The sequence below is a fragment of the Pleurodeles waltl genome, chromosome 1_1, assembly GCF_031143425.1.
Source record: "Pleurodeles waltl isolate 20211129_DDA chromosome 1_1, aPleWal1.hap1.20221129, whole genome shotgun sequence".
In the NCBI taxonomy this organism is placed as follows: Eukaryota; Metazoa; Chordata; class Amphibia; order Caudata; family Salamandridae; genus Pleurodeles; species Pleurodeles waltl.
In genome coordinates, this window is record NC_090436.1 from 219,018,623 (window position 1) to 219,044,588 (window position 25,966).

The following is a 25,966-nucleotide window of genomic DNA, read 5'->3' on the forward strand; positions in this document are numbered from 1 at the left end:
AGGATGAAATCTAGAGAAGATATAGATATGGTGGGAAAAATGTCAGAAAGTTAGATAAATGTGTAAGAGGCTTTGCAGGTAAGTGGAACTGATGGACCGTTATATAAGGGGGAAGATGTTAGTGTGTCAGTCAAACAGCAGATCATTTAAAAGTTTGGATAAATACAAAAGCTGTGGAGAAGGATGGTAGTCAGATTAGATCAGCCATTGATTTAGTTAGCAGAAGTAACAAGACCGCTGCAAACTGCAGGCATGGTCAGACAACCATGAGAGTGAACAACTTGGGAACTTAAATACTAAAATGATGGAGCAGAAGCCATATTGTCGGTGTTAGATTTATGTTCCGCTTTGAACTGTACTCCATAATGATGCCAATATCAACAATAATATTCCCAAGAAATAGTCAGGTTGTGCAAATAACTTTAAGAACCACCGTATCTCTGCCCATATACCGGAGGACACTTGCAGGCTGTGGCTTCTGTCAGGCCTGTGGATGGTTGTCATTAGTCGCTACGGTAGGTTGACTACATGAGCTGAATCCCTCTGCTGAAGTCTGAGACCAACTGGTGACCATGGACTGGTACTATGCAAAAAGAACAGATAATGGACGGGATGCCTAACAAATCAAACATTCACCCTGCAGGAAAATGGCTCTCATGGCATGGTTACCCCCTAACATTTTGCCTTTTGTTGATGCTAGTTATGATTTAAAGTGTGCTGGGACCCTGCTAACCAACCCCAGCACCAGTGTTCTTACCCTAAACAGTACCTTTGTCTGCACAACTGGCATAGCCCTGGCACACAGATAAGTCCCTTGTAAGTGGTACCCCTGGTACCAAGGGCCCTGTGGCCAGGGAAGGTCTCTAAGGGCTGCAGCATGTATTATGCCACCCTGGGGACCTCTCACTCAGCACATGCACACTGCTTGTGTGCGCTGGTAGGGAGAAAATTACTAAGTCAACATGGCACTCCCCTCAGAGTGCAATGCACACAACCCACTGCCTGTGGCATAGATAAGCAACCCCTCTAGCAGGCCTTACAGCCCTAAGGCAGGGTGCACTATACCACAGGTGAGGGCATAGTTGCATGAGCACTATGCCCCTACAGTGTCTAAGCCAAATCTTAGACATTGTAAGTGCAGGGTAGCCATAAAGAGTATATGGTCTGGGAGTCTGTCAAACACTAACTCCACAGTTCCAAAATGGCTACATTGAATACTGGGAAGTTTGGTATCAAACTTCTCAGCACAATAAATCCACACTGATGCCAGTGTGGGATTTATTGAAAAATGTACACAGAAGGCATCTTGGAGATGCCCCCTGCATACCAGTCCAGTTCCTAGTGGTAGGCTGACCAGTTTCTGCCAGTCTGCCGCATCCAGACGGGTTTCTGGCCACATGGGGTGAGTGCCTTTGCCACTCTGTGGCCAGGAACAAAGCCTGTACTAGGTGGAGGTGCTTCTCACCTCCTCCTGCTGGAACTGTAACACCCTGGCGGTGAGCCTCAAAGGCTCAAGCCTGGTGTTACAGTGCCCCAGGGCGCTCCAGCTAGTGGAGATGCACAGCCCCCACTTTTGGCTGAGACTTCAGGTTGGCAGTCCTTCTACTTGTTTCAGGTTGCCGGAATCTGATTTCCTGGGTTCTGGGGTGCCCCTAAATACTAAATTTAGTGGTGTGTTTAGGTCAGGAGGGCAGTAGCCAATGGCTACTGCCCTGGAGGGTGGCTACACCCTCTTTGTACCTCCTCCCTGAGGGGAGGGGGGGGGCACATCCCTAATCCTATTGAGGGAATCCTCCAAAACTAAGATGGAGGATTTCTAGAGGCAGGGGTCACCTCAGCTCAGGGCACCTTAGGGGCTGTCCTGCCTGGCAGGTGACTCCTCCTTATTTTCCTCATCTCCTCCAGCCTTGCCGCCAAAAGTGGGGGCAGTGGCCGGAGGGGTGGGCATCTCCACTAGCTGGGATGCCCTGTGGTGCCTGCCAGGTGTTATAGCTCCTGAAGGGGGAGGTGAGAAGCACCTCCACCCAGTACAGGCTTTGTTCCTGGCCACAGAGTGACAAGGGCCCTCTCCCATGTGGCCAGAAACTTGTCTGGTTGTGGCAGCCGAGCACTAGGAGTTGGACTGGTTGGTATTCAGGGGGCATCTCTAAGATGCCCTCTGGGTGCATGTTACAATAAATTCCACACTGGCATCAGTGTGCATTTATTGGGCTGAGAAGTTTGATACCAACCTTCCCAGATTTCAGTGTAGACATTAAGGAACTGTGGAGTTCGCGTTTGACAAACTCCCAGACCACATTCTCTTTATGGCTACCCTGCACTTACAATGTCTAAGGTTTTGCTTAGACACTGTAGGGACATACTGCTCATGCACATATGCCCTCACCTGTGGTATAGTGCACCCTGCCTTAGGGCTGTAAGGCCTGCTAGAGTGGTGACTTACCTATGCCACAGGCAGTGTGAGGTTGGCATGGCACTCTGAGGGGAGTGCCATGTCGACTTAGTCATTTTCTCCCCACCAGCGCACACAAGCTGTGAGGCAGTGTGCATGTGCTGAGTGAGGAGGTCCCCAGGGTGGCATAAGACAGTGTGCAGCCCTTAGAGACCTTCCCTGGCATTAGGGCTCTTGGTACCAGGGGTACCATTTACAAGGGACTTATCTGAAGTGCCAGGACTGTGCCAATTGTGGAAGCAAAGGTACGATTTAGGGAAAGAACACTGGTGCTGGGGCCTGGTTAGCAGTGTCCCAGCACACTTTCAGTCATAACTGGCATCAGCAAAAGGCAAAAAGACAGGGGGTAACCATGCCAAGGAGGCATTTCCTTACAAGTGTGTGTTCTCATTTATTGCCTGTGCGTGTACAACAAACGCTTAACACTACCCTCTGATAAGCCTACTGCGCGACCACACTACCACAAAATAGTGCATTAATATTATCTAATTTTCCCACTATCAACCTCTAAGGGGAACCCTTGGACTCGGTGCACACTATCTCTCACTTTGAGATAGTAAATAGAAAGCCAACTTCCTACACACCCCCAGTCACAGATCAGGGTTGATTCCATCGTTTTCGCTCACCAATCCATTCCAGTTTGGACCCAGCCCCATGCAAGGGGTCAGTCTTGACCTGTCTGGGTCCAAATGTTTCTTTTAGCATGAACTGGTACTAGTCACCTAACCAGCTGTTTTCTAGAGGTCGTACATTAGGAGTGTAAGGATAGGGTGCTCATCACGTTGCACTGTCAAGCATTTCTCATTTACGTAAAACGTGAGTGCAGATAAATTCCATGAGACCAAAGAAGTCTGCCAATTTCACATTTCAACACCCTCCCACCCTGCTTAGTTCCTCTTTTGTTTCTCATTTGTGAATTCTGTGTTGTTGAAACGCTACGTTTTTTTGTCTATCACTTTAATAAATAACGCGTTTTAGACTTTCCACATCTTCCCGTGGCCCAGAAATATGTCAACTTTAAGCAAGGCTTCCCATTTTTAACTTTTCTCAAAGGTACCAACCACTCACAAACATAGATAACACTTTCCTGGGAGAACACTGACCAAGAGCCACATGACCTAAGCTGCCACCCCTCACATGCAATAGACTACAGCACAATGGTATATGACTGGATTTGTTTGTGTGTCTTGCTGTGGTTATTCAACAACATGAAAACACTTTTACCTTTTATGTAGAAAAAGATTTTATTAGGTACAATATTTTACATCAGGAATAAATTACAAAACTTAGCAAACAAGGCCTGCTTCACACTTAATTCACACTTAACATTATTTGTGTTTTTATTCTAAAACATTTTTTATTGGTTTTAATAAAAATGTTAACTGAGCCAGAACGATAGGAAATAGCAAAGGCACAGTTCTCATGAAAATTCGTTATTAAACTTTTTAATTGCATTTCATAATGTTTACGAAAATGTAATTTATAAAACAGACCTTAAAGTGCATTAGATTACTCTGTACCTTTCTATTCATGGAAACAATGGTTTTATAAATCTAAGCCGTTCGCTGTTGCTTTAAGCAGGTATCATGTCATTAAAGCGCTGTAGATTTCCAGAAAGGGAGCATGGCTCTGAAGGCTGCTTCTTATCTTATTTGGAAATCCTGAATTCAAGCAACAGCGTGGATGGTGTTAGAACTATGACATCCTAATCTAAAGACTTCATTATGTGTTCTAATGTTTTGTCAAGCAAACTGCTTAAAGCATATTCTCTATTGGCAATTTTTAAAATGCCACTGTCTGTGAGCAGGCTACTTTAGGTCACCTGTTATTGCACATATTCTCTGCCAACTGCTACGGCTGCATTTATGGCTGGATCCAGTTCAGTGTAGTCTTTATTGTATACAAAGTGGTGCATGATCGTGGCCATATCTTAAAATAGATTAATCGTTGTTCCCTCAAGGTCATTTCTTCCAGCCATCTAGATCAGCCCATCTACTTTTAGCCAGAGTTAAGAGAGTAACAGCAAATGTCCGGTGTTTTTCAAATTCTGCCCCCGCTTAACAAATTTTCCCTAGAAATCCTAAGTGCCTAGACTGTCTACTATTTTAATAACCGGCATAAGATTAATGTTTCTATTATAACCTCCCTGAGGGTCATCTATTATTTTAAAGTATTTTTTTTAAATCTTTTTGTTAGAAATACAAACAAGGCAAGTGTGTGATGGAGTCTTAGCCATCATGTTGGTCTTAATACAGTGAAGCTTTGTCAGTGCCCTCCCTCCCCACCTCCCAAGGCCCTCCCTCAAACATTCTCCTTTCCCCTGCTCCCAATCTATTCTCCGCTCTGTTATTACAGTGTGTTGTATTCCTCGGGTTCCTCCTCTGTCGCTACTGTACACAGCCCTACCCTGTGGGAGTTCCATTTCCGTCAGAACTTGTGCCATTTTTTTTTAGAACAACCCCTGCCCTCATAAATCACTTTCTCTGCCAACCTACACCAATCTAGGTCACGTTTCCAAGCTTCCACCTAGGGTGGATCGGGGGCCATCCATTCCCGTGCGATATTACGATTTGCCACTATTAAGCTTATCCTCATCCAAATGTGATCCATGTTAGCTAGGTGCAATTCACCCTTTATATTTAGAACACACCATTTGGGCTGAGGCTCTATGTTGCTTCCACATACTACGTTTAGACAGGATACTACTGCCAGCCAGAATCTCTGTATCTTTGGACAATCCCATAGCATATGGCAAAATGTTCCTCGCTGGCCACAATTTCGGGAACACAAAGGCGAGGCTTCCCATCTTGACCAGTGTTGTGCAGGCATAATAACTCCTGTGAAGTACTCTCAGTTGCACAAGTCGGAACCTTGCTTGCATCCCTACGAGATGCGAAGGCCTCTTGCCATTTGTTCCCGTCCAACTCCCCCACGTCTTGCTCCCAGCCTGTTTTCAGGTGTGTACATGTATCTGGTAGGTTCGAGCAGCAATCTATCTACTAACAGGGACGACTCGGGGGCGGGTCCACCCCTGTGGGTATTACCTTATTGAGTGTGTGTCTGATTTGGAGGTAGCAATACATCTCTGCTGGGGCCAGCTGATATTCTACCGGGAAATTTGTGAAGGGAAGAACGCCCCCCTCCACCCACAGGTCCCCAAATTTTGTGAGACTGATGAGATCCCATTTCTTAAAGCCCTGTTGTGTTGCCAGTGTGCCCAGTGCTGCGGTTTCCCACAAGGGGGTGCTCTGTGTAATGATGTTGTGCCATCCCAGCACCTTCAGCGTTTCATGCTAGAGGGTTAAGGTAAGTGCTGTCGGAACTGGGAGTGTCTGCGCTCCACGTCCACCATACAGAGCTTGGCGGGTTCCTCCTGGCTACACTGCCTCCCTATCCATATGGTATGCCGGCTCCGACTCTAGCAAGAAGGCCCACTGATTAATAATCGTGAGTTGCGCCGCTCGATAATAGTTGCGCACATCTGGGAGGGCTATCCCCCTGTCGAACCAACTTCTAGTGAGCTTGGCTACTGCTATTCGGGCCGGCTTCCCATCCTACAGGAGTGTGAATATTTCCTGGTCAATGGCTCGAAAATATGAAGCTGGGACCAAATACGGGGTGTTGTGAAGTATGTAGAGGAACCGGGGCAAGGCCATCATTTTAAACAAAGCTGCCCTTCCCAGAAGTCACAATGGCAGTGATCTCCATCGCTCAACATCCCCTCTTAGCCATCGCAGTGGGGGCTCTAAGTTATGGATACAGAAGCCAGTGGCTTTTCCGGTTATAGTGATACCCAGGTACCGAAACTCGTCTGTTGCGATCCAGGGATCACAGCCAGTCGGTAGACATGGGGCTGGGCCATACAATATATAAATCACTGACTTGTTCCAGTTAATAGTGTAGCCTGAGTATTAACGGAAGAGCGGAAGTATGTGCATCACCCTGTCCAGGGAGAAATTTGGCTCCAAAATGTAGAGCAAGATATCGTTGGCATATAGTGATATCCTATCTGACCACGGCAAGCCTCTGAACAGCGGATCACCACATATCCACTCGAATATTTTAAAGTATTTGATCCAATTATTGCTTTTTTAATCCAGTACTGATGCTTCATTTGGGAGGAGCACTAGAAAATTGAGTATCAGTTTGAGGGCCAAAAGAGGGTTATTCCGAGAGTTCAGAGACCATACGAAAGAATTTCTAATTTAATTAGACACACTAGTGTATATTGCCTCTTTTGTCCTAAGTCAATAACCAAGAAACAAAGAAGACTTTAATCCAGTACACGGTGCTAATGAAGGTATAAACCAAGAACATGACCATGTATGATTCACCAAGTATTTCTTTAACAATTGTATCTAAGTGTGTTCCTCATATTTCCCCCAAAAAAGCAGCAATCTATAAAACAAACATGCAGACGTGTGGGCAAAGAAAACAGCAAGTGAAAACTGCACCGGAATCAATCATAATGATATTTTGAGGTTCTGTTGATCTTCATAAATCATCCAACAACAAGACTTCTTATTTTCAACTGATCACTTCATCTCACACAGTCCTTATTTCTTGTAGTCAACCCACATCTAAAACGTGTTATTCTCTAGGTTATCAGAGTGGATACTATTAAAAACATGCAATGATAAAATATCATGAATTTAAAACAGTGTTTTCAACTTTGTAGTCGAGTTCAAACTGCACAAAGTGGGAACAACTATTTTTTGTATCAACTGGAGATTTGTAGCACAATGTCTCAATTACTCTTTTCTTCAACGCTTGCAACCATGTCCTCGATCATATTCCAGTCCAATTTGCTTAAAATACTGCCGGTGCTTTCAGACATATTGTCGATATCATTAAAGCTTTGAGGAAAATGTTCTTCCTCCTGAAGCAAAGACCACTAGAAGTAACAAAAGAAATATGAAATATCGGTTACGTTATTGTGTCTGTGTCACAAGCAGTATTGCAGTCTGTGGAGATCGATAAACACATTATTTGTACATAAGTCATATTAAATAATAGGCGAGTCTATTCTAATCTTGTTTACCACTATCCAATGTGACTCATCAACAAACAGTATAAAACACCACCAAATATATAATATGAAGATACTATTTTGACTCTAGTCCCAGAAACATAAGGGAAGCTCAGACTCCACAAGAAGTATACAATTGGTAGAAGAATAAGTTACTTACTTTTGGTAACTCTGTCTGCAGAAACTCTGTATTCCTACAGACTTCTCATCTTTAAATCAGGGATCCGTAAAATGCATTTACCAGCGATAGCTCAATAATGGTGTAGTTATGAGGAGACAGATTTATATAAGGAGCAATATATGCCCTACTTCAGTCCCCTTCACCATAGTCTTCAGACAATGATACAGACCTCACCCATTGTTTGAAAGTTTCTTGAGATATATTTTTTTTTAATGTGTACCAAACAACATTTTTTTAATGTGTACCAAATGTTGACAGGATAGCCTTAATCCTCAGCAGGAAAACCACCTCATACGATTTCAGCCTTTAAGAACTATCAGTTTCTGCCATCACACCACCTCCTTGTGGTGCATGACAGTAGCCTTCAACTCACTGACCTGTGATAAGTGGGCATTGTTGCAACCAAAGTTGATCAGAGACCGAGACAGCAAGTTGTTTTTGGTAGTCTTCCCAAGAACATCCTCAAGAGGTATACTCTGTTGAGAAGCCTTTCTCTTGACACACAAAAAAGAGAAACAAGAAACATAGCAAGTAGAATTTTTTATCCTTAACTATTAGAACAGCTTTTTCTGCGGCAAAGCCCAATAGTCAGTGGCAAACGTCACCCACATCACAGATATCTAGATCTTCAATGGAGCTGGTGCCAGTTCCAATAAACAAGAAGTAGTGGTGATCTATACAACTGCATAGAATATAACAAATGGAAATTGTAGGGAGCTGGCTGTACACTGTCCAGAGAGTCCAGTGGATCCTCGAAGGTTTGCAGAGGCAGAAAGAAATAGGTCTGATGCTCTAATTGCAGTAGTGCGGGCAAGCAGTTAGGCTTATCAAGGAGTCGTGTTAATCATTTGTTGTACTCACAGAGGCAATAAATAAGACACACATTCAAAGAATAAATCCAAGACTAAATTAGAAAAATAACATTTGCTTTAATATATGCTTTGAAGCACAGAACTTCGTTACAAGGTAAGTAGTTTCTAAATTAAAAATACTTTACAGTTTTAAAAATCAACAGTGCAGTTTTCAGAGTCTTCAATGTTAACCTACGGGAGGAAAACAAGAATGCAGTTTTACAGGTAAGAAATAGACTTACAAATCCAGTCTTGGGGTTTTAGGTCAACACCAGGCAAGGTTCAAATCAGCACCAGGAGTATACCCGCAGTGTCACAGGTGCAGCCGGGTGAAGAGGTCGAATTCGGGATCGGTGCCAAATGTTAACCAATGGAGACTAGGGGTGAAATAAGATGCGCTGCTCAGAGATGAGTAAAGTGGTATCAGGGGTCGATCTCCTGGTGCTGAGGTAAGTACAAGGGTGACCACAAGGCAGCACCAAACTTACACCGTCAGTAGCGCAAGGCAGCGCAGGGGCAGCTGGGTGCAGAGTGCCAACACATCATCGGGTGTCCAATGTTAACCAATGGAGAATGGGGGTGACCAAACATGTGCTACTCACAGGTGAGTAAAGCGGTGTCCGGGGTTGATCTCCTGGGGTTGAGGCAAGCACCGGAAAAGTCACAAGGCAATATCTATCTTTCACCCTCAGCGGCACAGGGGCGGCTGGGTGCAGTGTGCCAACACAGCGCTGAGCGCCCAATGCAAGTCAATGAAGGAGGTCAGTTTTGGAAAAAGACTGCAGGAGGCTGAACAAAGAAAACCCACAGCTGTCCAGGTAAGTTTGGATGTTGAGGGACACAGGGACACCATCGGTCCAGCTCCCTAGGGTCCAGGAGCTCCGGATGCAGGGGTGTCCTTTGACATTCGAAAACAGCTTACTGGGTGGTCACAGTCAGGGGGAGTCTTCGGACTGAGGCTGCAGGCTTCAAGGCATAGTGCAGCAGGGGTCAACCGACGGTGGACTCGGGCTCAGAATCACTGGGGAACTTTGACAGGACTGGTGGGCCAATCAGACTTGGGCCATGGGCGTCAGGTGCAGAGGTGGGTCGGGTGCTGTTTTCTGTTCCTCAGGGTATTTAATATAAATCTTAAAAGGGGCTTACATCCTGCCCCCTTGCTTTTCTTGGTTCCCTACTAAGGTCTCAAAAAGGTCAACTTACGTAGCACTGTAAAAAATTTCTCACCCCACCAACACAATGCGTCACACTGTAAAAATGAATGAATGCGACTGGTGCTCATGTACAGCACTTCGATTACTTCCGTCCGAGTTTGCTCTGAATGAAACTGCAAAAACGTGATTTCTTGCTGAATACTCTGGGATACATTTTAAAACAGGCATGATCTTTTTATCTGTTGTAATGATTTCGTAATTAAAACATTATTACGCACCCAGTTAATTCACACACTCATACTTACAGCCATTCTACATGTCTACAGGCTGAGGCTTCATGATTTTTTACTTCGTTTCAGCCATGCAAAACAGCAGGGATGCTGCTACTCAACAAGGCTAAAAGACATTAACATTCACCAAGCCATTAGCTCTCCGACTGGCGATGCCTATTGGCTTTGCCAATGCTTGTTCTTTACAGTTGGTTTCTTCTGGACAGGTCAGCTGTGCTCAAGAGATCTTGGTCTTTGTTGAAGGCAGGCAGTACTGCCAGGGCTTTAGAGGTCACTCCGCTGCAGGACGGGTCATCTTTTGATGCAGAATTGTTGAGGGATGCAAACAGGCCGGTACGGCTGGGGCCAAGTCAGTTGGTGTCTGCAGTCTTCTCTGCTGGTGCGACACTGTTGTGTCTGGCTCTTCTTAGGGCATCAGAAATCTGAGTTCTAGGGTTCACGGGTGCCACCTATATACTGAATGAACAAGTTACTTACCTTTGGCAACAAAATTTCTGGTAGAGACTCTCTCTAGCTGCAGATTCCTTACCTTCGAATTCCATGGCATCACCTTCGAATCTGGAATTTTTCTGCTGAGCAGTACCCTGCACGTGCCGTCGGGTGGCGCCGTTCAGATCCGCGTGCGTTGTCAGCATCGGTGGAGCAGTCTATGACATCACGGTTGTCCATATAGATGCCACCTCGGCGCATGTACTTCAGTTCTTTTCCCACAACCTCATGGAAGAACTAACAGTATTTAGTTTAGCTTTTTCACTAGATTGTTTGAAGAAATCTTTTTACACGCCTTTAAAAAAGGCAAAAATTCCAAAAACATATATACATAAATATATGTGCAGAGAGGGAAGGATTGGGTGGGTGTAAGGAATCTGCAGCTAGATAGAGTCTCTACCAGATAATTAGTTACCAAAGGTAAGTAACTTGTTTATCTAACAGAGACTTCTAGCTGCATATTTCTTACCTTAGAATAGATACCCAAGCTATAATTCCTTGCGGTTGGTCTGAAGAATATATTTTATACCAGGAAGTCCTGCAGGACTGAGCGGGCAAAATGCCCCTCCCTTCTCACTTGGCTAGCCAGACAGTTGTGTCTTGCAAACGTGTGCCAGGAAGCCCACGTTGCTGATTGGCAGATGTCAAGCACCTGCACACCACGAGCTAATGCAGTGGTAGCAGCTTTCCCCTCTGGTAGAGTGAGCCCTCAAGCCCTTTGGAGGCTGCTTCTTGGCCAAAGCGTAGCAGATCTTTATACAGAGAACGACCCAGCGTGAAATGGACTGTTTCTGTACTGCCCGACCCTTCTTTGCACCAACGTACCCCACAAAGAGTTGTTCGTCCACCCGGAACTCTTATGCAGTCAGGGTAGAACGATAACACTCTTTTTGGGTCCAGCTGAAGGAGACGCTCCTCTTCCTTAGAGGGATGCGGTGGTGCAAAGAAGGTGGGCAGGGTGATATTTTGACCCAGATGGAAAAGGGTCACCACCTTGGGGAGGAAAGAGACACCAGTTCTTGTCAGGATATATCGTGAGATACAGTGGTTTTGAAGATAAAGCCTGCAGCTCACTCAATCTCCTGGCAGATGCAATTGCCACCAAAAAGGCTGTTTTAATAGTGAGCAGCCGGAGAGGACAGTTATGTAAGGGCTCTAAAGGAGCACACATTAGGAAGGTAAGAACAAGATTATGATCCCACTGAGGTATGACAAAAGGCACATGTGGAAACAAATGCACAAGCCCCTTCAAAAATCTTTGTACTACAGGAGACTTAAACAAAGATGGTTGCTTGGGCAAGCGTAGAAAAGCCAATAAGGCAGCAAAATTGCCCTTAAGCGTCTCTAAGGAGGAACCCTGTTCGGCAAGAGACAATAAACAAAAGAATATTAGAAAGAGAAGAAGAAAGAGGATCAATAGACCTCTCTGTACAATATGAAACAAAACGTTTCTGTAGGACGTTGGCTCTGTATATACTATCTCAAAGTGAGAAATAGTGTACACAGAGTTCAAGGGTTCCCCTTAGAGGTTGATGGTGGCAAAAATTGATAATACTAATGCTCTATTTTGTGGTAGTGTGGTCGGGCAGTAGGCTTATCAGAGGGTAGTGTTAAGCATTTGTTGTACACACCCAGGCAATAAATGAGGAACACACACTCAAAGACTTAATCCCGTTTTTATAAAGAAAAATATATTTTCTTAATTTATTATAGAACCACAAGATTTGAAATAAATACATAAAATGCAAGGTACTCCACACAGGTAAGTAAGGAACTTTGAATTAGAGCAGTAACATACAGTTTTAGTTAAAATGGCAATAAGCTATTTTAAAAGTGGACACAGTGCAAAAATCAACAGTTCCTGGGGGAGGTAAGTATTGGTTAGTTTTTCAGATAAGTAAGGCACTTACAAGTTCAGTTTACTGGGCATTGGCAGCCCACCGTTGGGGGTTCACGGCAACCCTAAAGTCACCGCACCAGCAACACAGGGCCGGTCAGTTGCAGAGGTCAAAGGAGGGCCCAAAACACATAGGCACCTATGGAGAACAGGGGTGCTCCGGTTCCAGTCTGCCAACAGGTAAGTACCTGCGTCTTCGGAGGGCAGACCAGGGTGGTTTTGTAGAGCACTGGGGGGAATAGGTGGGAGACACAAACAGGCACACAAAACACACCCTCAGCGGCACAGGGGCGGCCGGGTGCAGTGTGCTTAGCAGGCGTCGGGTTTTCAATAGAAATCAATGGAGGGACCCGGGGGGTCACTCTAGTAGTGCAAGCTAGACACAGTGGAGCTTCTCAGGCCAGCCACCGACTGGGCTAGGCAGAGGGTCGCCTGATGGTCACTCCTGCATTGGAGTTCGATTCCTTTTGATCCTGGGGGCTGCGGTGCTTGGTCCAGGCGTCTGGTTCTTTGTTCCAGGCAGTCACGAACAGGGAGAGCCTCTGGATCCTCTCTGCATGCGTCGCTGTGGGGATCCAGAGGGTCCTGTAGGAAAGTACCATCTTGCCTGGCATGTACCCCCATTTTTACATGTATGTCAGTTCTTTTTTGCCTGTCTCACTGGGATCCTGCTGGCCAGGACCCCAGTGCTCATAGTTTGTGGCCTAAATGTGTATACCTGTGTAGTGACTAACTGTGTCACTGAGGCTCTGCTAATCAGAACATCAGTGCTTATGCTCTCTCTGCCTTTAAATGTGTCACTATAGGCTAGTGACCACTTTTACCAATTTCAATTGGCACACTGGAACACCCTTATAATTCCCTAGTATATGGTACCTAGGTACCCAGGGTACCGGGGTTCCAGGAGATTCCTATGGGCTGCAGCATTTCTTTTGCCACCCATAGGGAATTCAGACAAACCTTTACACAGGACCGCCATTGCAGCCTGAGTAAATAACGTACACGTTATTTCACAGCCATTTTCACTGCACTTAAGTCACCTATATGTCTAACCTTCACTTGCTGAAGGTTAGGTGCAAAGTTACTAAGTGTGAGGGCACCCTTGCCCTAGCAAAGGTGCCCCCACATAGTTCAGGGCCATTTCCCCGGACTTTGTGAGTGCGGAGACACCATTACACGCGTGCACTACACATAGGTCAATACCTATATGTAGCTTCACAATGGTAACTCCGAATATGGCCATGTAACATGTCTAAGATCATGGAATTGTCCCCCCATTCGAAATCTGGTATTGGTGTGCCAATTCCATGCATCCCCAGAGCTCCACTATGGACCCCGGGTACTGCCAAACCAGCTCTCTGGGGTTTTCTCTGCAGCTACCGCTGCTGCCACCCCACAGACAGGGTTCTGCCCTCCTGGGGTCTGGGCAGCCCAGTCCCAGGACGGCAGAACAAAGAACTTCCTCTGAGAGAGGGTGTTACACCCTCTCCCTTTGGAAATAGGTGGTATAATATGAGCTTTGCATGTCCCTAGTTCAGCCTAAGCTGCTCTGCTATAGCTACCTCTATCAGCCTAAGCTGCTAGAACACTACTAATCTACTAATAAGGGATAACTGGACCTGGCACAAGGTTTAAGTACCATTGGTACCCACTATAAGCCAGGCCAGCCTCCTACAGGTCATCTCACGTTACTCACGAGGTCGCAGTCGCCTGGGAGTCCTCCCTGCAGTGTTGGTCCTCTGGATCTCGAGCAGGGGGCGTCGGGTGCAGAGGATGAAGTCTCACGCTTCCGGCGGGAAGAGTGAGTTCTGTAAAAGTTGCAAGAAAGTTGCAAAGTTGTTACTGTTTTTGAACATTGCCGCTGTTCACGAGAGTTTCTTCATCCTTCAGGTTTAGGGCAGTCCTCTGAGGCTTCCGAGGTCGCCGGGCCCTGTCAGATGCATCGATGTGCAGGTTCTTTAAGTCTGGAGACAGGCCCTACTGAGCCAAGTCAGTTGTCGTCTCCGTCGTCTCTGCAGGGCTTTCAGGTCAGCAGTCCTTCTTCTTGTAGGTTGCAGGAATCTGATTTCCTGGGTTCTGGAGTGCCCCTAAATACTAGATTTAGGGGTGTGTTTAGGTCAGGAGGGCAGTAGCCAATGGCTACTGTCCTGGAGATAGGCTACACCCTCTTTGTGCCTCCTCCCTGAGGGGAGGGGGACACATCCCTAATCCTATTGGGGGAATCCTCCAAACTCAAGATGGGGGATTTCTAAAGGGAGGGGTCACCTCAGCTCAGGACACCTTAGGGGCTGTCCTGACTGGTGGGTGACTCCTCCTTGTTTTTCTCATTATCACCTCCAGCCTTGCCGCCAAAAGTGGGGTCAGTGGCCGCAGGGGCAGGCATCTCCACTAGCTGGGATGCCCTGGGGTGCTGTAACAAAAGGCATGAGCCTTTGAGGCTCACCGCCAGGTGTTACAGTTCCTGCAGGGGGAGGTGAGAAGCACCTCCACCCAGTACAGGCTTTTTTCCTGGCCACAGAGTGACAAAGGCACTCTCCCCATGTGGCCAGAAACGCGTCTGGTTGTGGCAGGCTGACAGAAAATGGTCAGCCTAGCACTAGGAGTCGGACTGGTATTCAGGGGGCATAACTAATATGCCCTCTGGGTGCATTTTACAATAAATTCCACACTGGCATCAGTGTGCATTTATTGTGCTGAGAAGTTCGATACCAAACTTCCCGGATTTCATTGTAGCCATTATGGAACTGTGGAGTTCGTGTTTGACAAACTCCCAGACCATATACTCCTTATGGCTACTGTAGGAAAGTACCATCTTCCCTGGCATGTTACCCCCATTTTAACTTGTATGCCAGTTTTTTTTCGCCTGTCTCACTGGGATCCTGCTAGCCAGGACCCCAGTGCTCATAGTTTGTGGCCTGAATCTGTGTCCCTGTGTAGTGACTAACTGTGTCACTGAGGCTCTGATAACCATAACCTCAGCGCTTATGCTCTCTCTACCTTTAAAATTGCCACTATAGGCTAGTGACTATTTTCACCAATTCTAATTGGCACACTGGAACACCCTTATAATTCCCTATTAGATGGTACCGAGGTACCCAGGGTATTGGGGTTCCAGGAGATCCATATGGGCTGCAACATTTCTTTTGCCACCCATAGGGAGCTCAGACAAATTTTACACAGGACTGCCACTACAGCCTGAGTGAAATAATATCCACGTTATTTCACAGCCATTTTACACTGCACTTAAGTAACTTATAAGTCACCTATATATCTAACCCTCACCTGGTGAAGGTTTGGTGCAAAGTTACTAAGTGTAAGGGCTCCCAGACACTAGCCAAGGTGCCCCCATATAGTTCAGGGCAATTTCCCCGGACTTTGTGAGTGCAGGCACACCATTACATGCATGTACTACATATAGGTCAATACCTATATGTAGCTTCACAATGGTAACTCCGAATATGGCCATGTAACATGTCTGAGATCATGGAATTGTCCCCCCATGCCAAATCTGGTATTGGGGTGCCAATCCCATGCATCCCCGGGGCTCCAGCATGAACCCCGGGTACTGCCAAACCAACTCTATGGGGTTTTCACTGCAGCTATCGCTGCTGCCAACCCACAGACCGGCTTCTGCCCTCCTGGGGTCTGGGCAGCCCAGTCCCAGGAAGGCAGAACAAAGAATTTCCTCTGAGAGAGGGTGTTACACCCTCTACCTTTGGAAATAGGTGTTAAGGGCTGGGGAGGAGTAGCCTCCCACAGCCTCTGGAAATGCTTTGAAGGGCACAGATGGTGTCCTCCTTGCATAAGCCAGTCTACACTGGTTCAGGGAACCCCAAGTCTCTGCTCTGGCGCGAAACTGGACAAAGGAAAGGGGAGTGACCACTCCCCTGTCCATCACCAACCCAGGGGTGGTGCCCAGAGCTCCTCCAGTGTGTCCCAGTCCTCTGCCATCTTGAATCCAGAGGTGTGAGAGCACAATGGAGGCCTCTGAGTGGCCAATGCCAGCAGGTGACGTAAGAGACCCCTCCTGATAGGTGCTTACCTGACTAGGTGGCCAATCCTCCTTTGAGGGCTATTTAGGGTCTCTCCAGTGGGCTTTTCCTCAGATAATGACATGCAAGAATTCACCAGAGTTCCTCTGCACCTCTCTCTTCAACGTCTCCCAAGGATCGACCGCTGACTGCTCCAGGATGCCTGCAAAACTGCAACAAAGTGGCAAGATGACTACCAGCGACATTGTAGCGCCTAATCCTGCTGGCTTTCTCGACTGTTTCCTGGTGGTGCATGCTCTGGGGGCTGTCTGCCTTCACCCTGCACTGGAAGCCAAGAAGAAATCTCCTGTGGTTCGATGTAATCTTCCCCCTGCTAATGCAGGCACCAAACTTCAGCTTCAGCGGTCCTCTGGGTCCCCTCTCATCATGACGAGGGTGGTCCCTGGAACTCAGGTAGTGGATCCAAGTGACCCCAACAGTCCAGTGGTCCATCTATCCAATTTGGAGGAGGTAAGTCCTTGCCTCTCCTCACCAGACAGTAATCCTGTGTACTGCGTGAACTGCAGCTGCTAGGATTTCTGTGCACTTTTGCAAGGAATCCTTCGTGCACAGACTAGCCCAGGTCCCCAGCACTCCGTCCTGCATTGCTCAACTTGCTGAGTTGACCACCGGCTTCGTGGGACCCTCTTTTGTAGTGTTTAGACGAACGCTGTGCTCAGTTTTCTTGAACCTGTGATCAAGTACTTCTGCGGGTGCTGCCTTCTTGTGCGTGGGCTCTGTGTTGTTGAGGGGCCCCTCTGTCTCCTCTTCCAAGTGGCGACCTCCTGGTCCTTCCTGGGCTCGGGCAGCACCCTTTTTCTTCAACCACGACCTATGCAGCTAGCAAGGCTTGTCTGCGGTCTTTCTCAAAAGAAACAACTCTGCATCCTCCAGCATTCCGGGAGACATTTTCTGGGCAAAGGAGAAGTTCCTGGCACCTTCTGTTGTTGCAGAATCTTCAGCTTCTTCCACCCGGAGGAAGTCATTTTGCACCTTCATCCGGGGTTTAGTGGGCTCCTGCCCCCCGGACACTTTTGTGACTCTTAGACTTGGTCCTTTACAGGTCCAGGAATCCATCTTCAGTGCTTTGCAGTCTGTAGTGGTCTTTGCAGAATCTCCTATCACTACTTTAGTTTGTTTCTGGGGAGTAGGGTCACTTTACTCCTAATTTTCAGGGTCTTGAGGTGGGATATCTTGGACACCCTTAGTGTTTTCTTACACTCCCAGCGACCCTCTACAACCTACACTAGGCCTGGGGTCCCTCAGTGGTTCGCATTCCACTTTCTTAGTATATGGTTTGTGTTGCCCCTAGGCCTATTGATTCCTATTGTATTCTAAAGTGTTTGCACTACTTTTCTAACTGTTTACTTACCTGATTTTGGTTTGTGTGTATATTTTGTGTATTTTACTTACCTCCTAAGGGAGTATATCCTCTGAGATATATTTGGTATTTTTCTGCTGAGCAGTACCCTGTGCGTGCCGTCGGGTGGTGTCGTTCAGATCTGCGTGCGTCATCCGGCTCCGCGTGGTTCTCATGCCCCAGGCTCTCGTCACCCATCTCCAGACGATGGCAAACCACCTGCACTCGCTAGGGTTCACTATAAATGTGCTGAAGTCACACCTGACTCCTTCTCAGAAGCTCATTTTTATCGTAGCTGTTCTGGACACAATGCAGTATCCTACCGAGCAGCGAGTCCAGGATATTCAGGTTATGATACCGATGTTTCGGCCTGTATCCTGGATTTCGGTGAGACAGACTCTGAGGCTGCTGGGACTCATGGCTCCTGCATCTTATTGGTCAAGCATGCCAGTTATGATTGAAAGTGTGCTGGGACCCTGCTAAACAGGCCCCAGCACCAGTGTTATTTCCCTAAACTGTACCTTTGTCTCCACAATTGGCACAGCCCTGGCACCCAGATAAGTCCCTTGTAATGGTACCCCTGGTACCAAGGGCCCTGTGGCCAGGGAAGGTTTCTAAGGGCTGTAGCATGTATTATGCCACCCTGGGGACCCCTCACTCAACACATGCAAGCTGCCTCACAGCTTGTGTGTGCTGGTGGGGAGAAAATGACTAAGTCGACATGGCACTCCCCTATGCCTGTGGCATAGGTAAGTCACCCCTCTAGCAGGACTTACAGCCCTAAGGCAGGGTGCACTATACCACAGATGATGGCATAGTTATATGAGCACTATGCCCCTATAGTGTCTAAGCCAAATCTTAGACACTGTAAGTGCAGGGTAGCCATAAAGAGTATATGATCTGAAAGTTTGTCAAAAGGAACTCCACATTTCCATAATGGCTACACTGAATACTGGGAAGTTTGGTATCAAACTTCTCAGAATAATAAACCCACACTGATGCCAGTGTTGGATTTATAAAAAAATTAATCTTAGAGATGCCCCCAGTATTTTACCCCATCCTTTGGTGCAGGACTGACTGGTCTGTGCCAGCCTGCCACTGAGAGACGACCCTCCAGTGGCCAAACCGCATCAATACCCTGGGTACTGGTCAGCCAACGTCAGACACCAGGAAAACCAGCTGGCCCGGGGCTGAAAGAGGACCAGGAGGAAGCCCCATTTGAGGAACTTCAGGAACACCCCGAACCTCCTGCCAGAGTTACCCCCGTTGTCCTTCAAATGACCCTTGAACTGACTTACCTCCAGCTCCAAAGGGTATCTTTGCACACAGCTCCTGGCTCACCGATTCGCTTTGCACTTCAACGCCCTGTACCCTGCAATGAAGAACCTGCTGAGCCCCTAAGGGTCCCTCACCCCTTGCAACCTCGAAGCTCCATAGGGACCCCAAGGAACCACCTTTAAACTTACCTGTGCAATGCTTTTCCAAGTGGTCCCCCGCAGTGGCCCTGCACCAGCTCCAGAGACCGCCCAAACTTTTCCAGCTGGCAACCAACTGTACAATTTTATATGTATTTTTAAAGGTGACTTTTCATTGATTCATTGATTTCTAGCTATGCACAAAAATACTATTTTCATTAAATTTCAAGCATTCATTCCTCAATAAGTACTTATCCATTTTTGATAATCCTGGTCTTAAAAATTACATACAAATCGGAAGTATTTTTTAGAAATTGGTCTCAAGTTAGTCCTTTGAGTGTGTGGGTTGCAAGCTTGATACTGGGAATACAAACAAATGCCTTGCACTTCTCCAAGATTGGCCTAACTGCTTGACCAAGCCACCTTAAAATTTAGAGCATTAGGTGATCTAGTTTTTACCCCTGTAAAACCAAGGTGTGGTGGTCTGGACCCCTGCACAGTGTGCCTAGCTTTGCACACTACATAGAGGGCCAGCCTCCTACACCCTACCCTTGGGCTGAAGGGCCTACCAGAGCGGTGACTTATAATTTCTGAGTGCAGTGGTCACGTTCGGTATGGATGGGTGCATGCACCATTTCATGCAGGCTGCAATAGCAGGCCTGCAGTCACAGTTTGCATAGGCTCCCATGCGTGGCATAATACATGCTGCAGCCCATAGGGGATCCCTGGTGTACCATGGCCCTGGGTACCTAGGTACCAACATACTGGGCACTTACATGGGTGCACCAGTATACCAATTGTGGGTGTAAGAAGTTACAAGTGCCTACATTTAGGGGAGAGAGCAGTCACTGGGGTCCTGGTTAGCAGCATCCCAGTGAACTACAGTCACAACACTCACTGACATCAGCTAAAAAGTGGGGGTAACTATGCCAGAAAATGGCACTTTCCTACAGAGGTCACTTCCTTACCCCTGGTTGGCTATTTTCCTTCCATGCAAGATGGAGGAAAATGAAATGGAGGGGTCACGTCGCATGCAACACCCTAGGGCTGGTGCAAGCTGGGTTGTCCTTTGTGTGGTTTTCCTGCTGTTGGTCCCGCCAAACGTGGGGGTTTGATACAAGGGCAGCCATCTGCTGCTAGCAGCAGGCTTGGAGGTTGAGGGTGGTGAGCCCTTTGAAGCTCGCTAGCAGGACAGTGCTGCAGGTGCCGTCGGGGAGTCCAGCAGAGGCGAACCCAGGTGGGACTTGAGCTCAGAGGATCCGGGGGAAGTCAGTTGCACCAGTGACCAACCTCAGATAGGATCAGGGGCAACAGCTGCACTGGTTGTTGGAGGTATCAGGTTTTCTCTCACCACACGGATGCAGGAGAGGGGGCCTGCATGCAGAGGCTGCAGGCAACTTGAGGGAATCCAAGAAGGGTGAAACCTGAGTGAAGTCGGACTCTGGACTGCTGGGGAATCTTACTGTCACCATTGGTTGGCGTCACTTCGGGTTGTGTACATTGGGTGCAGAGGTCACTTTGGGTGTCGGGCCTTTGCTGATACGGAGGCTGCAGAGTCCTTTCTTGAGACACCAAACTTGGTACACCTGCAGGGTTTATTCTCGCGGTCATCTGTGTGTCATCGGGTCCAGCTGCGACTTCCAGTTCAGGAGTTAGCAGCTGGTCAGTGAAGTAGCCCTCACTGGTTTACTGGTTTCTTCTTGTTGCAGAGTGGTACCTCCACTCTGGAGGGAATTCTTAAGCGCTTTACAGAGCCTGGAGGTCCTCGGGGGTTCTTTTGAGTTTTTTCAGTTGTCCAGCAACTCATTAGCAGGAATTGTCAGGTCCTGGGTGCAAAAGGTAGGGTTTGGCCCTTTTTCTTTGTGCAGCAGGTCCACAGTACACGTGCCTTGGATCTTTTTGTTGCTGGTCTTCTTTTTGTCCATCAAATCTGATTACCTGGTCTAGGGATATCCACTAAATACTGAATTTAGTGGACTTTTTAGGGGGAACCTGGTAGTGTCCAATGGAACACCTACCTTTGGGAGACTATACCCACTACAGTGACCAATTCCTGTGGGAAAGGTCACTTCCCTCTCCCTGATTGGCTATTTTCCTTCCATCCAAGATGGAGGAACATGAAATGGAGTATCCACCTCACAGGCAACACCTTAGGGTTGGTGCATGCCAGGTAGAGTCATTCCTCCTACCCTTTGTGTAGTTTCCCCGCCTTAGCCCCTGCCCAAAGTGGGGGTTTGCAAAGGGGTTGACCATCTGCTGCTAGCAGCAGGCCTGGGGATCGAGTTTCAAAGGTGCTAATCCCTTTGAAGCCCACTGCCAGGGCACTGCACATTTCTACCCTGCGGGTAGGAGGGCACACTCCTAATCCTATTGGGGGAATCCTCCAAAACAAGATGAAGGATTTCTTAAGGCAGGGGTCACCTCAGCTCAGGACACCTTAGGGGCTGTCCTCACTGGTGGGTGGCTCCTCCTTGTTTTTCTCATTATCTCCTCCGTACTTGCCACCAAAAGTGGGGGCTGTGTCCGAAGGGGCAGGCATCTCCACTATCTGGAGTACCCTGGGGCGCTGTAACACCAGGCTTGAGCCTTTGAGGCTCACTGCCAGGTATTACAGTTCCAGCATTCAGTACAGGCTTTGTGCCTGGCCACAGAGTGACTAAGGCACTCACCTCCTGTGACCAGAAACCCGCTCTGGATGTGGCAGGCTGGCAGAAACTGGTCAGCCTAGCACTAGGAGTTGGACTGGAATTCAGGGGGCATCTCTAAAATGTCCTCTGGGTGCATTGTACAATAAATCCCACACTGGCATCAGTGTGGATTTATTGTGGTGAGAAGTTTGATACAAAACTTCCTGATTTCAGTATAGCCATTATGGAACTGTGGAGTTTGAGTTTGACAAACACCCAGACCTTATACTCTTTATGGCTACCCTGCACTTACAATGTCTAAAGTTTTGCTTAGACACTGTAGAGGCATAGTGCTCATGCATATATGCCCTCACCTGTGGTTTAGTGCACCCTACCTTAGGGCTGTAAGGCCTGCTAGAGGAGTGACTTACCTATGCCACAGGCAGTGTGAGGCTGGCATGGCACTCTGAGGGGAGTGTCATGTCGACTTAGTCATTTTCTCCCCACCAGCACACACAAGCTGTGAGGCAGTGTGCATGTGCTGAGTGAGGGGTCCACAGGGTGGCTTAAGACATGCTGCAGCCCTTAGAGACCTTCCCTGGCATCAGGGCCCTTGGTACCATGGGTACCATTTACAAGGACGCTGTGTGCTTGTGTGCGTCCCACCCAGTGCTCTACAAACCCCCCCTGGCCTCCTCCCAGAGGACGCAGGTACTTACAGATTGGGAACAAAGCACCCCTGTGCTTCATAGGCGCCTATGTGTTTTGGGGCCTCCTTTGACCTCTGCACCTGATCAGCCCCATGTTGCTGATGCTGTGGCCTTGGGGTTGCCTTGAACCCCCAACAGTGGGCTGCCTATGCCCAGGAGACTGACTGTGTAAGTGCTTTACTTACCTGCAAAAACTAACCAAAACTTACCTCCCCCAGGAACTGTTGATTTTTTTACTGTGTCCAATTTTAAAATAGCTTATTGCCATTTTAACCAAAACTGTGTGTACTACTGTTTTAAATCAAAGTTCTATAATTACCTGTGTGAAGTACCTTGCATTTTATGTACTTACCTCAAATCTTGAATCTTGTGGTTCTAAAATACAGAAAATAACATTTTCTATATAAAACCTATTGGCCTGGAGTTAAGTCCTTGAGTGTGTGTTCCTCATTTATTGCCTGCGTGTGTACAACAAATGCTTAACACTACCCTCTGATAATCCTACTGCTCGACCACACTACCTCAAAATAGAGCTTTAGTATTATCTAATTTTGCCACTATCAACCTCTAATAGGAACCATTGGACTCTGTGCACACTATCTCTCACTTTGAGATAGTATATACAGAACCAACGTCCTACAGAGACATATTCTAGTTACAGATTCCTTACCTTTGAATTTCCCCAGATGTCAGACTGGATCCCGAGCTATTTCTTCGAGCAGTATCCTCTGCGCATCTTCAGGTGGCGTCTGTCGACTCCGCGGGTGTCGTGCTCGCCGTGATGACGTTGCAGTTGTATACAGGCACCACCCCAGCGCGCCGACATGAGTTTCTTTTCACAACTTTCCACGCCAGTAGCAGTCATAAATAACACAGAGTGGTGCGCCAAAACTAGGGTCCTCAAGGGAAAGTTCCTGTCCTTAGAAATCAGTTCGCAGTGTGGGGAGGATGGGCGGGTCGGTAAGGAATCTGCAACTATAATAGGTCTCTACTAGATATTTCGTTACCAAAGGTAAGTAACTTGTACATCTGATAGAGACTTCTAGTTGCAGATTCCTTACCTTTGAATAGATACCAGAGAAACACCATCCCCGGTGGTGGGCCTGTGAACTAAGATCACACCAAAAAGTCCTGCTGGACCGAGCGGCCAAAGTAGCAATCCCTTCGGACCTCATTGTCCAGGCAGTAGTGCTTGGTAAAAGTGTGCAGAGATGTCTGAGAAATATCCAGGACTGGAATGGCCCGTGATAGCGCTGTGGTAGCAGCAGTAGCTCTGGAGGAGTGAGCTCGCAAACCTTAAGGGGGTTGCTTTTTAGCCAGAGCATAGCATATTTTGATGCATAAGAGTACCCATCTTGAAACGATCCTCTTATGCACCACCTTTCCCTTCTTTGCACCCACATATCCCACAGAAAGTTGAACGTCCACCCAGAAGTCTTTATTATGATCAAGATACAACACCAACACTCTTTTTGGGCCCAGACTGTGGAGTCTCTCCTCTTCATGAGAGGGAAGTTGGGGTGCTTAAAAGGAGGGCAATGTGATGGACTGTCCAACATGGAAGGGTGTCACTACCTTACATAGAAAAGAAACCCTCGTACGAAGCACCACTTTGTCAGGATGTATGGCAAGAAAGGGGGCTTAGATGATAGAGCCTGGAGTTCACTAACTCTGCGGGCAGAAGTAATGGCAACTAAAAAGACAGTTTTTATAGTTAAGAGCCTTAGAGGACAGTTGTGAAGCGGTTCAAACGGGGTACACATTAGGTAAGTTAAGACCAGGTTGAGATCCCATTGGGGCATGATGAATGGGATAGGAGGAAAGAGATGTGTGAGGCCTTTAAGAAACCTCCCAATTATTGAAGATTTAAATAAGGAAGGCTGATCAGGTAACCTTAAGAAAGCGAGAGATATCCCTTAAAAGTGCCCAAGGTGGAACCCTGCCGGGGGCAAGGGAAAGAATAAGATGAACTTGAGAGAGAGGAGCAGATAGAGGATCAACAGAATTGTTGATGCACCATGCCACAAATTTCTTCCAACGACAGGCGTATACAGTTTTGTTTGAGGGACGCCTGGCTGCCAAGATAATGTCACAGACTTCGGGTGGCAAATCGAAAGGCGTCAACTGTCGCCCCTCAATCTCCACACAAGAAGTCGCAGAGTTGACAGGCTCGGGTGGAGGACCTTCCCCTGCTGCTGCAACAGAAGATCCTCCCGAAGAGGCAGTATGATCGGAGGAGCTATGGCCATGTTCAAAAGCTCAGGTTACCAGACTCTCCGTGCCCAGTCCGGAGCAACCAGTATTACTTGGGCCCGGCCTTGCCTGATCTTCTTCATAACTCTGGGCAGAAGTGGTATTGGCGGGAAGGCATACAGGAGGCCAGAGTTCCACTCGCTACGAAAAGTGTCGTCGAGTGAGTGCCGCCTTGGAAGCTCCAATGCGCAAAAACAGCTGACATTGCACGTTCTCTATGGAGGCGAACAAGTCTAACCAAGGTTCTCCCCACTGCAGGAAGAAACCTTGTGCCACCTCAGACGCAATTCGTGGTTGACCATGCATCGTCGGCTGAGTTTGTCTGCTCTGACATTCAAGTAGCTCTGCCTTTATTTGTTGCAATACCACATCGCAGCGGTGTTGTCTGTAAACACCTGTACTGCTTTCCCTTTTAGGGAGGGAAGAAATGCTTTCAATGCTAATCGAATCGCTCGTAGCTCCAGATGATTGAGATGGAGGCCGGTTTCCGCCTCTGCCTCTCCCATGTGGCCACCGCATCCCAGGAGTGACGCATCCGTCACGACCATAAGACCTGGTTGGGGAAAGGAGAGGGATCTGCCCTTGACCCAATCCTGATTCGTTTACCACCACTGCAGGTATTTCGCAGCCCCTTCCGAGATCTGGACCTTGTCGGAGAGATTCCCCTGATGTTGCGCCCACTAGAACTTCAGGTCCCACTGCAGAGCCCGCAAATGACATCTTGCATTTTGAACCAGCAGGATGCAGGAGGCCTTGAGGCCCAGCAGTCTCAGAGTCACTCTCACTGAAATCCAAGACAGAGGCTGAAACATCGGTATCATAGCCCAAATATCCTGGACTCGCTTTTTGGGAGGATTTGCCCGAAACTGCACTGTATCCAGAACAGCTCTGATGAAAGGGAGTGTCTGAGAAGGAGTCAGGTGTGATTTCGACACGTTGATAGTGAACCCCATCGAATGCAGGAGGTTTGCCGTAGTCTGGAGGTGGGAGATGACTTTCTGGGGCGATTTCGGCTTTAACAGCCAATCGTCGAGGTAGGGGAAGACTGGGACCCCCTAACCTACGCAGATGAGCTGCCACCACTGCCATCACTTTTGTGAACACCCGAGGGGCACTGGTAAGGCCAAAGGGGAGCACGGTAAACTGAAAGTGCTCGTGCCCTACCACAAATCGCAGGTAACGCCGGTGGGCCGGACAGACGGGAATGGGGAAGTATGCGTCCTGTAA

The 25,966-nt window shown here is 47.6% G+C and overlaps 1 protein-coding gene across 6 annotated transcripts in view; it reads right to left on the minus strand.

Moving 5' to 3' along the window:
- Positions 1-3,674: 3,674 nt before the first annotated feature.
- The window catches only part of CPLANE1 (ciliogenesis and planar polarity effector complex subunit 1), a 1,992,329-nt gene continuing 1,970,037 nt past the window's right edge, over positions 3,675-25,966 (minus strand). For all 6 annotated transcript variants that reach the window (XM_069221234.1, XM_069221235.1, XM_069221236.1 and 3 more), the window contains one exon: positions 3,675-7,346. In XM_069221234.1, coding sequence (XP_069077335.1) covers positions 7,200-7,346 — 147 coding nt within the window. In that variant the 3' untranslated portion in view covers positions 3,675-7,199. The remainder of the gene's footprint in view (positions 7,347-25,966) is intronic.